Source organism: Lactuca saligna, chromosome 3 (genome assembly GCF_052625555.1).
Source record: "Lactuca saligna cultivar CGN05327 chromosome 3, ASM5262555v1, whole genome shotgun sequence".
Classification (NCBI taxonomy): domain Eukaryota; kingdom Viridiplantae; phylum Streptophyta; class Magnoliopsida; order Asterales; family Asteraceae; genus Lactuca; species Lactuca saligna.
The window spans coordinates 123,819,190-123,832,953 of NC_136419.1; the positions used below are offsets into that span (position 1 = coordinate 123,819,190).

The window sequence follows — 13,764 nt, forward strand, 5'->3', positions numbered from 1 at the left end:
GAATGGACTTGGGAGCCGGTGGATGAGATGATGGAGCATTACCCCGAACTGTTTCAGGATCAAGCAGCAGACTTCGAGGACGATGTCTAAAATAAGTGGGGGAGATTTGTAGCACCTGGTTTCTGGTACGTAAACCTTATTTGAGTATTCTCCTTCTTTTTGCCTTGGACTCGGCGAGTCATAGGTCCGACTCGCCGAGTAAGGACGAGACCTGGGACATGTTTAAGTTGGCAACTCGGCGAGTCCATATTCCGGACTCGGCGAGTCACCGCTGTTGTATGAAACCCTAAGTTTCAGGGGTTTGCACCCTATTTAAACCACATATCCGCCCCAGGCCAGCCCCCATTCACCCCCAGAGCTCCCAACCCTCGTTCTAAGCTTGTTCCTTGAGAGTTTGAGGCTATTGTGTGTGTTCTTGAAGGTTTTGAGGCAAAAAGGGGAAGTAGATCAAGAGGAAGGAAAGGAATCCAGGCATCTTTGTACTCCTTCAGCAGTTCCTTTGAGGTATAATCCATTTTTCCCCTGTTTCTATGCTTATTACTTTATTTAAGTCATTCTTGAGCCAATCCCCAAGTTTGTATGTGCAAATTATTTCGTAATAGGCTAATTGGCCCTTATATCTAGGCATGGTTGAGCTCCAGGAGCTCAGATCTGTTGCCTTTATGGACCCTCATTGCATGAATACCCTAGATCTACCCTCTTGGGTACATTTTGAACCCTAAAACCCTCACGGGTGAATATCCACACGTAAAGTTGGAAACTTTACGTGTGATTCGTGTTTTAGAAGTCCAGATCTGTGAATGGCATGGACTGGAATCGAGCAAATCTGTGTATTTAGTGGGTGCATGGCAACGACTCGGCGAGTCGTTCATCTGACTCGACGAGTCTACTCACGAGTCTCCGAGTTGTCCCCTTTTCGTTGTGTCGAGTTCGAGTAGTGATTCACGGGGTGTGACTCAGTGAGTTGGAAGCCGAACTCACCCTTGGAGTAACTCGGCGAGTCAATGCCCTGACTCGGCGAGTTCAAGGCAATCTTCTTAGATCAAGAACAGGCTCGACGAGTTGTTCATACAACTCGGCGAGTCTCAGCATGGTGTTCATCGGATGAAGATGAACTCGCCGAGTTGTTCATACAACTTGGCGAGTAGGATGAAGGACTTGAACAATCAGTTTGGAAGGAGAACTCGTCGAGTCAACGCCTAACTCGACGAATAGAAACGGGACCCAGGTCAATCGATTGGACAGGGACTCGGCGAGTTGGCAAGCCAACTCGGCGAGTCGGGTCAACTGAAAGTTGACTCTGACTTTGGCTTATGGCATGATTAGAGGTAAAATGGTCATTTCACCCAAAAGGTCAGTTAGCAGTGTTTGATTTAGTATGTTGTGGGAATTTGATCCGGAGGATTTCCGGAGCAGCAGCAGCAGCAGTAGCAGTAGGCGATCAATTCCCACACAGACCAACAACTATTTTGAGGTGAGTTTCCTTTCCGGTAGGAACGGGTCTAAGGCACCAAGGCCGACCCGTGTAGACGAGATGCTAGTACTAGAGTGTGGGCCGAGCCCGTATCTCTAGATTTAGTCGAGTATGATATATGTGTTAATATGATAGAGTTGCTTATACTTGTTGTCTGTGTGATACTTGTATGTTATGGGTTGGCGGTTGAGTGTGGGCAGGGCCCGTATCTCTCCGAGAGCGGAGTGTGGGCTAGGCCCATATCTCCCAGGTAGTAGAGGGTGGGCGAGGCCCATACCTCCCGGTTAGCGAAGTGTGGGCAGGGCCCGTATCTTCATAAGTGTGGGCGAGGCCCGTATCTCCCGGCTAGTGAAGTGTGGGCAGGGCCCGTATCTTCCCGAGTGTGGGCGAGGCCCGTAACTCCTAGCTGAATGTTGTTTGTTATATGCTTGCATGGTATGGGGTTTTATGGGGGAACTCACTAAGCTTTGTGCTTATGGTTTTCAGTTTTGGTTTTAGGTACCTCCTCAGCCAGGGGAAAAGAGCCGGCGCGGTAGCAGCATGTCACACACACTCTTTTGTTTCCGCAGTTACGAGTTTATTCTGGGATTGATAATCTGATATTTTGGTTGATCAAATGTAGTGGTTTTTCACTTTGGTTTTCGATGTGAAGTGGTTCAATTAAACAATGTTAGTTTTTACTATTAATGTTTTCTATGTTATGTTTTACAAACGAAATTTTTGGATGTGAAAATTTGGGTCGTTACATTTTGCATGAAGTAGAACAGGTTCAGGTTAGTCATAATCCTCCTTGTTATGTAATTTTTTACTCTATTTATTAAAACTTGACTGAACCTATAATGTTGACATTATACCATATCATATCATCATATCATATCATATCATATCATATCATATCATATCATATCATATCATATCATATCATATCATATCATATCATATCATATCATATCATATCATACTATAAAGGAAGCATTTTTCCTTTCATCACATTCATTTGAAACTCCCATGACTTTTCAATTTCTTTCTAATAATGATTATAAGTTGGTTAATAAGGTTAAATAAATATCAAACCTAAAGTGTAATCATATATAAACTAAATTTCAATATTAAAAAATATCTTTACTTCTACATATAAAGTTATGTTTTTTTTTTAACTTTTTACATATTATACTTAATTTGTTAATTTTAATATATTGTTGGATGTAAACCATTATCATTTTAAGCTATAAATTTGAACAATCTCTAAATATTATTAAAAGAGAACCCTTAATTCATCAATCAAGCAATCAGGGCCTTTGATTGTTTTTCAATCCTATATTTTCCACCATTAGATCAAATTGATGATGTCATCTTGACTAAACTTTTGGTCAAACATCATTTTTGTAACTTACATTCTTAACTTACAGTCATAATCCCTGATTTTTTGGGATTGAAATCAACAATCATTTTCGTTTTCTAATAGTCTCAATCCTTTCCATTTTTTAATTTATGTGCTATAAGGAAAGAGTTTATTCCAAATCTATTTTTGTATAGTGCATTTATTCCATCCACAGTTGTATGAAAATTTTATTTTTTTACCTAATTTAAACCTTTCTCAAATTCAATTTCTCAATCTCTTTTTATATATAGAATTACAACTACACATCTATCATTATTTGACAAATTTCGTCTCCACCTATAATGCTTGCTTCTTTGTAAGGGTTTTAACCATAAGATTGAGCTTCTTTTACTACTCTTCTTTGTCTGTTCATCATTTACCCCTCAATAGATAGCACAACCGGTGAGTTTATTTATTTTTATTTATTATTATTATTATTATTATTATTATTATTATTATTATTATTATTATTATTTTACTTTCTTTGCATATCTTCTTTTTGTTTTGTGAACTATAAAATCTGTATTATGTGTCTATGTGTCTTTCCCATTTATTCGATTTCATCCCAGATACATTTTGGTGGGTGTTCAATCTTCAAAACTTTAAAATCTTCGATGTTGGCAGATGCTTAATCTCTATTTTCCTTTTTAAATTCTACTTTCATTCTTTATAAAAATAAGCATGCATCGTTTTTGTAACTTACATTCTTAACTTACAGTCATAATCCCTGATTTTTTGGAATTGAAATTGACCCTGATTTTTTGGGATTTAAATCAACAATCCTTTTCGTTTTCTAATAGTTTTAATCCTTTCCATTTTTAATCGAGTGCTATAAGGAAAGAGTTTATTCGAAATCTATTTTTGTATAGTGCATTTATTCCATCCATAATTGCATGCATGATTTATTTATTTTTTTTACCTAATTTAAACTTTTCTAATATTCAATTCCTCAATCTCCTTTTATAACTAGAATTACAAATACACATGTATTGTTATTTGACAAATTTCGTCTCCAATTATAACGATTGCTTCTTTGGAAGGGTATTAACCATATGTTTGGGCTTCTTTTACTGCTCTTCTTTGTATGTTCATCGTTTACGCCTCAATAGATAGCACAACCGGTGAGTTTATTTTTTTTTATTTTTACTTTATTATTTATTTATTTTTTTACTTTCTTTGCGTATCTTCTTTTTCTTTTGTGAATTATAAAATCTATGTTATGTGTCTATGTATCTTTCTTATTTAGTCAATTTCATCCTTGATACATGTTGGTGGGTGTTCAATCTTCAAATCTTTATAATCTTCGATGTTGGCAGGTGCTTAATCTTTATTTTCCTTCTTAAATTCCACTTTCATTCTTTATAAAAAAGAAACATGCAATTGTCTATTCATTGAGTTACACCTTGCACAAATGATTTAATTACATCTCATCATATGAAGTTGCTTCAAATTGCCATTGAAATTTAATTTGATTAAATGTTTTGTACCTTGTAATAAGAAAATGATAAGAAGGATACGGGAGTTGATGATTGTGAAAATGCATACAAGGTGTTTGATTGAATGTATGAGTGAAATTATATTCACATACATGAACAAATGGACATTTAATTCACTTTTTATGAAATTTGGTATATGTTTGAATTTTTCTGATGAAATTTATTTATTCCTAACACTTTAAATTTTATACAAATACTTGAATATGCTAAAATGTGTTTACTGGTATAGCTTATATTTATCGAAAATGTAATATGCATACGTGGCTATTGGAACACACCCAAAACAATTGATTTATTAAAAGAACAAGTTGTTGAATGGTTTAAGGATCAAATACAAAGTATCGACATTTTTAATTTGACAGATACCCTTTATTTTCCTCAAAGATAACGTAAATTATCATGTGGTGAAAGCAATTTGTGGTTGCTTGGAGTAAAAAACCAACTCATTACACGTAATAGTGAGCCAAAAAAATAGGGTTTAGGTCATTTTTGGTCACTTAACTTTTGGTTTTGTGCTCATTTGGTCACTTAACTCTTTTTAAGTTTTAAAAGGTCATCAAACTTTTAACTTTGTGCCCATTTAGTCACTTAACTTTTGGTTTGGTCACATTTAGTCGCTTAACTTTTAGATTTGGGCTCATTTAGTCACACAACTTTTAAAATTGTGCTCATTTAGTCACTAAACTTTTGAAAAAATTTAAAAGTTTAGTGACTAAATGAGCATAATTTTAAAAGTTCGGTGACTAAATGTGACCAAACCAAAAGTTAAGTGACTAAATGAGCACAAAACCAAAAGTTTGATGACCTTTTAAAACTTAAAAAGAGTTAAGTGACCAAATGAGCACAAAACCAAAAGTTAAGTGACCAAAAATTACCTAAACCCAAAAAAATATGGTAATTAAGAATAATTTCACAACTTTTCTATCCCTGAGTTTAGCCATTTTTTTTGGTTTTGGTCCTAAAAAGATTTGAATTGCAATTCCAATCCTTGTTTGAGGATTTTGCATTGCCTTTGGCCCCTCTATCATTTGTTTTGTTGTGTAAAATTACTTTTTTTTTTTAATAACTATTGGTAGTAGTTTTTTTGCATCAGATTTTCCAAACTATTTTTGTTTTATTTTGTTGATTCAAATTTATTTTAGTGGTTCTTAGATTATGAAGTACCTCATGGATTGGAACTGAAGCCCATTTAATCAGATCTGGAAACTAATCTTTTTTGTATTTAATTCATTTCAGTAGATCTAGAAACAAGATCTATAAAAATACTAACTTTTATTTGTATTTTTGTTTGTTTCAGCAAACCTAGAATCATAGATCTTTTCGTAACTTCAGGTTTAGTAGCATCTTTTTATTTTCTTTTCACATATGTTCAATTTACTCGCATTCTTTTTTTTTTCCAATTGATCTTTTCCTTTATAACATTCCATTTTTCTAATACACCTAATGACTCCAAGAATAGAAACTTGATGGATTAATATCACAACAATAGCTTAATGGCTTAATATCACAAAAATGTAAAAGTCAAAAGTATATTTCAATTTAATTCCTGATTTTCATGTATTTATGCAAATATGTTATGTTTTTTATAATTTATTTTGTTCCGACTTTTATCCTCTTATGTCTTCTATACAAGAAAATATTGTTTAGGTCCATGATGACAATCTCGAGGTTGTTGATCTCGAAGCTTTAACACCATCATCCAGTTCGGGGAAGCGCCCTATTGAGATTGTTGCCACCACTTACTCTTTGGAGTGGTCTTCTTCGAAAGGTGGTGTTGTTTCCGCTACCTTGAAGATCCCAAAAATGGAAAAGTTAGGGTAATATGAAGCCAACCATCAACATTTTACATTTCATCTTAAAGATGTTTACAGACATTTTCTTTTTAATCTTTTGTGTGTTGCACTTTTAATTGTTGGTTTATGGATTTTTTTGGTCAAGTCTTTTACATGTTTTTGAAATTTGGTTTAGATGTTATTTGGTTTGAACACGATGTTATACGTATTATTTATGACAATTTCATATTACTAAATTATTTTGTGTTAATGAATATTATGTTTCTTTTACTTTCATTCATGATTTGATTTTGTAGCATGTATTTTATGTACATTATTATTGTGCATGAACATAGCATATATCGTATGCCTAGAAGCTTATTTAAAATCTATGCATGTTTAATGTATTATCGGTTAAGTCATTTGAATACTAAATTACAATGTTTTTCTTTTATCATATAGGACATCAATTGTTTGTATCATGTTGACACATACAAATCGATATATATTGGTGTCAACATGTTTATCGCGTATCTTATCACATGTCTTCAAATATGGTAAGTTTACAAATTTCATTTCCAACACCACTTTTTTTTTATTACATATGCTATTTCACCTTCTTTTATTCGTCCAAATGAAATTCAAATTTTATTTGTGTAAATATACATCGTTTGCATATGGCAACAAAATAACATCATACACCCGAATGTGCAATCCACATTTATTTCGTCAAGGTCGTCACAAATAAACAATCAGAGTAAATTATTCTTAATTTCTTTTATATTATATTTACACCCACATCTTAAATCATATAACATCAGTTTTAATTTCCCAATATATTAAGTGTTATCATTAATTTTTTAATACATATATGTCTATAATGTTAAATTTGTATAAGTTATTTTTTCCTTTAATATCGTATTTATTGTTTGATATATATTATTCTTCTCTAGTGCATGCATGTATTTCCAATCTATTTGTATAGTGTACTTATTCCCTCCATAATTGTGTAAATTTATTTTTTACCTAATTTAAACTCTTCTAATATTTAATTCTCTTATCTAATGGTTTAGAAATCATCAATATCAGTGTGTGTGTGTGTATATATATATATATATATATAACCAAGACACAAACCAAATCAAACGTAGGTGTGACAATTTATGACACGATATGACAAAAATACACGACATGAAATGAAATCGGGATGAAACTAAAATTTGAATTCGTGTTCGTGTTAACTGTAAAAAGCACGATATTGTGTCGTGTTGTGTTCTTGTTCAAAATTCAACACGAAATTGATATGATTTAGTAGTTCTATATCGTGTTTTCGTGTTTGTCGTGTTTGCCATGTTATATTTGATAAAGTATTCATTAAATAAAATATTTTTTAGTATATGTTTTATTTATCCTGTCATGTCGTGTTTGTCGTTTTTTAGTTCGTTCGTTTTCGTGTTAGTTAAAAAAACACAATATCGTGTCTTGTCGTGTTCGCGTTACGTAAAACATTGTCGTGTCGTGTCGTGTCAGACGGAAACACGAAACGATAGCACGATTTGCCACCCCTAATCAAATATATTGAAATGAGTGACATTTCATATGCTTCGAGAAAGAAAAAATCTAAAAGTTATGTTAGTAATATTTTGCCCATTGGCTCTTTACCAACCACACCACTGTATTACATCACAAATGGCAAAATTCATATTTACGTATTATCTTTATGTTTTCAATGCTTAAATGTCTATAATGTTTAATTTGTATAACTATTTTTTTTCCCTTAAATTTCGTATTGAGTGTTATACAACTGTTCTTTAGTGCATGCACCCTCTTCATCTAGTGCTCTAAAAAGACCATCACATTATGACGTGAACATGAGGCTTCAATTTCATTGTCCAACTAATGATTTGATGAGACAATCATTTTTTGAATGGATTCTTAAAATTACTGAAGGTAATATTGGTGGTCGTAATGATAGTGAAGCTGAAGTTGACTTTCCAAAATTCGTTATCGTTCGCTCTACAGGTGACCATATTCTTTCAATTGAATTGACCATTTATCCGTCTTTTCAAAAGCATATTGATGATCCATCATATTTTCAAGATAAAACTATTTTGGTCCCTACAAATGAAGAAGTCAAGGCTATCAATGACTACATGTTAGGATTGATGAAAGATGAAGGGAAAACTTATCTTTGGATTCTCTATGTGAGACAGAGTCAACATATTGTTTTGAAGAATCAGTTTACTCTCTGAATATATTGAATGTTTTTTAGGCATCTGGAATTTCCAACCATAAACTTACACTAAAAACAAGTGTTCCTGTCATGTTGCTTCGTAATATTGACCAAACCACATGTCTATAAAATGGTACTAGGTTACAAATAATTAGACTTGCAAAACATGTAATTGAGGCAAGAATTATAGCCGCTAGAGTCTTCAATGAGACTAATTATATACCTCGCATGAAGTTAACTCTGTTTGATAAAAGAATTCCCTTCCGTTTTCAGCAGAGGCAATTCTCAGTAGTTGTTTGTTTTTCTATGACTATTAATAAGAGTCAATGACAACCATTATTAATTGTTGGAATGGAATTTGCGTAGACCCGTATTCACTCATAGTTAGTAATATATAGTTTTTCCTTGCGTGACAAGTAAAAAAGGCTAGAAGGTACTCATATGTAACGATGAAGGTCGTCTAACCAATAAAACAAAAAATATTGTCTACAAAGAGGTCCTTCAACGATTATAGATAATTAGAAATTTCGTTTTATTTTTTAGACATTTCAATATAATCAAACATATGAATTCTATTTATGTTACTTTATCTTTTTTTATTGAGTCGGCTTTTTATAACTTTATATGCATTTTTTATAAGTTCCCCGCGTTTTACGCGGGTCATAATCTAGTTTGTATAAAATACTTAAATTATTAATTTAAATATCATATTACATGGTCAACTTAAATATAAATTTTAGTTTAACTTAAATAACCCAAAACATATTTTTGTAAATAATTAAAATTGATAAATAATAATGTCTTTCTAATAATGATTATAATTTGGTTAATAAGGTTAAATAAATATCAAACTAAAGTGTAACAAAAAATAAATTAAATTTCAATACTAAAATAATATATTTACTTCTACTTATAAATGTATGACTTTAACTTTTAACATATTATATTTAATTTATTAAATTTAATATGTTATTGTATGTAATCATTATCAGTTTAAAGCTACAACTTTTAAACAGTTTGGACAAAATACTAAAATTATTAATTTAAATATAACATTACAATGTTAACTTAAATATAAATTTCAGTTCCACTTAAAAAACCCAATAAATATTTTGTGAATAGTTAAAAGTGATATTTTGTTTTGCTAAATGCAAAAACTAAATTCTAATCTCAATTTATCTAAAATATTTTCTAAAGATACTTTTATAATCATTAAAAGTTTTCAAATAAGTAGCTTAAAATAACTTATAATAACAATAGTTAAAAATAACTTTATATAAATGATTATATTGTTACCTTTAAAATCAAAAAAACCATGTTTGATGTTTTAAATAATTACAGTGATAGAAATTAAAAAGTTAAACAAATAAATTTTAAAAAATAATTAACAATAACAACTATAAATACATTAAACCATATATTATATTTAATTTTATTCATGAGTAACTTTCAGGTAGAAGTCATTCAAACGATTGAGATTATGCAGTTATAATATATATATATATATATATATATATATATATATATATATATATATATATATATATATATATATGTTATCATATAATTCAAAATAATCAATATATTATATCAATTTAGTATACGAATTATTATATCAAATTTAACAACAATGTTATTGTTATATTTAAAAAAAAACCTATATTTGTCAAGATTTCAAATATATAGGTCTTTTTGCGCAACGCGCGGGCATTCGCTTAGTGTTAAATATAACTAACAGTACTAACCATAACTAAAATATTACGCTGCCAACTAGAACATTACACCACGAAGTGGAATTATAACTTTTTTCAATAATAATTGAAATCATTACTATGTTTAATGTTATACAATTTTTTTATCTGGTTTTCTATAGAAACCAACTCTTTAATACAATAACATGGTTTTTTTAAATATTTTAATTCAAACACAAAAGAATGGAGATGACTTTTTAGTATAAACTTGTTTATATATATATATATATATATATATATATATATATATATATATATATATCACTACATATTTTCATAATTAGAACAATAGTATGTTTAGTATTTTATATTAAGTATTGGTGATTCAGATATTCTCTATAATGAGGAAAATCAATCGGAAACCCAAGATAATTTTGTTACCGATATCAATTATTCTTATAGAATATTGATCATAGATTTATTAATTCCAATCATTAACATCATGTTGTTGATCAGTTCATGTTATCGCATTTTCTTATAGAATATTGAAGATACATTTATGATTAAAGTCATATGAATGCACATTATTTTGATTATATATTAATGTGGTGGTATATTAGTTTTTGTAGTTCAAATTGACAATGTTACAACATAATATGCCTCTCTTGCAGACAATTCATTTGACCTAATGATTATTTCTTTTAGATTCTAGAGGTTGAAGGGAGCTTGAATATTTCAAGCTATAATTTTTCAACTATAAGTATCGAGATTAATGGATATGGAATAGATTTTATATGTCACAAACATGTAATAGATTTTTTTTATGGTTTTTGGTGCATTGTTATCTGACTATAATTTGATAAGACTTTTTTGAGATTTATATCTATCCTTTTGTCTAACAAGGTAACTAGATGATGGAGATTTATGATACTATCTTGAAATGTTGTTTCCAATATATCAATGGTTTTTTAATCATTGGGATTATTTGTTTTAGTTTCATCAACTTTTGGTTTTGGATTTTTCCATTTATTCAATTCATGTACATCAACAAAATTAATATAGATACTCAAGATTCAACAATATTATGAAAAATATGCCTTTATAAACAACACATTGAAAACTAAACTAACAACATTCTTGTAACATTAACTCTTAATTCTAGAATATTACATATTCTAAAATCAAAATATGACACATAATTTTAGAATATCACACATAGTTTTAGAATATTTTACATTAACTCATTGTTAATAAAGTGCTATCACAATACCTTACAAAGAGGTTAAAAAAATTGTTTCCAAAGAAAAACAAAATGTATAAAATCATATATTACATATTATTTAAAGAAAAAGTTCGAAGCAAATTGTTTCCAACAAAATCAGAATGTCTAAAATGATAATATGACACCTAATTTCAGAATATTTCACATTACTTCATAGTATGCTTAATACTAACAAAATATTACAAATTACTTCAGTAAAAGGATTAAAGCAAACAATTTCTAACAAAATAACATCTAAAATAACAAAAAAGATACACATGACTTATCAAATCAAAATATGTATAATATCAAGTTATTAAATACAAATTTATAATATTAGAATCTTACATAATATATTTTCATTTTACCCATTACAAATGTTAGGGTATTAAACTTTAATATCAGAATATTGCACACAATTCCGGAATATTACATCTTAACAACATAATATTAAATATTGAATATTTAGAATAACCAGAATAATAACATATCAAAGAGTTTTAAACAAGCCTAAATTTAGTTAAGCATTATTCTATTAGAATATTCTATATATAACTTAGAATATCCTACACCATTATTCTATTAGAATATTATGCATATAACTTATGAAAATAGATAACATATAACATTATTCCAGTAGAATATACACATTATTTTCAAGTAATTAATCAACTTATCAATTGAAAACATAAACATTGTTCAATTAGAATAGTTTAGATATGCACTTACAAAAACAAAAAACATGTAATATTATTCTATTAAAATATTATACATTTACTTATTATAACATAAAACATAGAGTATCACTTTAATAGAGTATTATAGACAAACTTTAATTTAAACTCATATGATATGTGAATGATATTACTAACATTACATAATATAAACTATAAAGTTAGATGTATTATTCTTTAAAATACATAACACAAATTGAATATCAACATTTATAGATCTTAGATACTAAAATTATAACTCTATTGTTATATATACTTGTTTCCTATTCTGTTGGTCTGTCTTTGATCAGTTAACGATCTATCAGACGAGGTACCGTGAACTATGACTTTTTTTTCCTTATCTATTTTTGATGATAAACCTTATTGTACATTCTTTCATTTAGGACAAAAACTCATTTTTCCATTAATTTGGTAATTTCGTCATTTCATGTACATCATAAAATAAAACATGCTTTTGTTAAAACAATAAAACTAGGATATAAAGAAGAAATTTATTCTAAAACAAAACCATTATGTTTTGAATCTAATATAGAATAAAATGATACAATATTTCTAAATTTGAAAGAATGAAAATCATTTAACAAGTAATTTACAATTAAGGAAATGCATTTTGTTATTTCCACGTACAATCAAAATATTATAGAATACTTCACAAAAAGGTTCAAAACAGGTTATTTCCAAAAACAAAATGTAAAGTCTAAAAGCATATATTGCACATTACTTAACAAAGGTTCAAAGCAAGTTGTTTAAAACAAAATTAGAATGTCTAAAATCATATATTACACAATACTTAACAAAAATGTTGAAAGCAAGTTGTTTCTAACAAAATAAGAATGTTTACAATTTGAATATGATACACAATTTTAGAATATTTCACACAAGTTGATACTATATCAAATATTATCATAATATTACACATTACTTAACCAAAAGGTTCAAAGAAAGTAGTTTCTAACAAAATCATAATGTCTAGAATACTTTATCCATACTTGGTTTGTTTATTATACTGAATTTATCCACCGATCCTTACAATTATCTTTTCATTAAACCTTTGGCTATACCTGAATCATTCTTGGTTTCCAACAAGATCAAACTGTATAGAATATTTATACATCAGTACCTATATCACAAGATTTTTATGACATCATTTAATTAAATAAAAATGTCTCGAAAATTTAGTAAATAATATCATAATCTTCCAAAACTAGAATACATAATGCCTAGAATATTCTAATAATACATGTCAACATGATACTATTGTGTTAAAGTGTAACATCCCAATTTTCAAGGTCAAAAATTTGTTTTTAATTATGTTACTTATGAAATTGTTTACTGAAAAACATCGACAATATCATATAAATCCATAAAACCATAATCACATGTCTCTAAAATCATATCATCAATAGTAATAATATCATAGTACAATCCCATGGATCTCTAAATGTGGAAATCATGTGTATGCGATGTGCTGCTTCCATGCCAGCTCCTTCCCCTTCGACGAAGAGGTACCCGAAACCAAAACTGAAAACCATAAGCACAAAGCTTAGTGAGTTCCCATATCATACCACATACCATACAACCAACATATTGCTAATTCTGGGGTGCCTAACCTATCCTGCCAGGCAATCCTGGGGTGCCCAACCTACCCGTGTCAAGCAATTCTAGGGTGCTTGACCTATCCAACCAGGAAATTTTGGGGTACCCGACCTACCCATGTCAAGC

At 29.6% G+C, this 13,764-nt stretch overlaps 1 protein-coding gene across 1 annotated transcript; it reads left to right on the plus strand.

The window, feature by feature from the left end:
* The first annotated feature begins 7,994 nt into the window (after nucleotides 1-7,994).
* Nucleotides 7,995-8,375, plus strand: LOC145035939 (uncharacterized). Its single transcript, XM_078984436.1, has one exon. It carries the CDS (start codon nucleotides 7,995-7,997, stop codon nucleotides 8,373-8,375), a length of 381 nt encoding a protein of 126 aa, XP_078840562.1.
* Nucleotides 8,376-13,764: the final 5,389 nt, after the last annotated feature.

Excerpts from the sequence above, each read along its gene's own strand:
- LOC145035939 (XM_078984436.1), top strand. The coding sequence starts at position 7,995 with ATGAGGCTTCAATTTCATTGTCCAACTAATGATTTGATGAGACAATCA.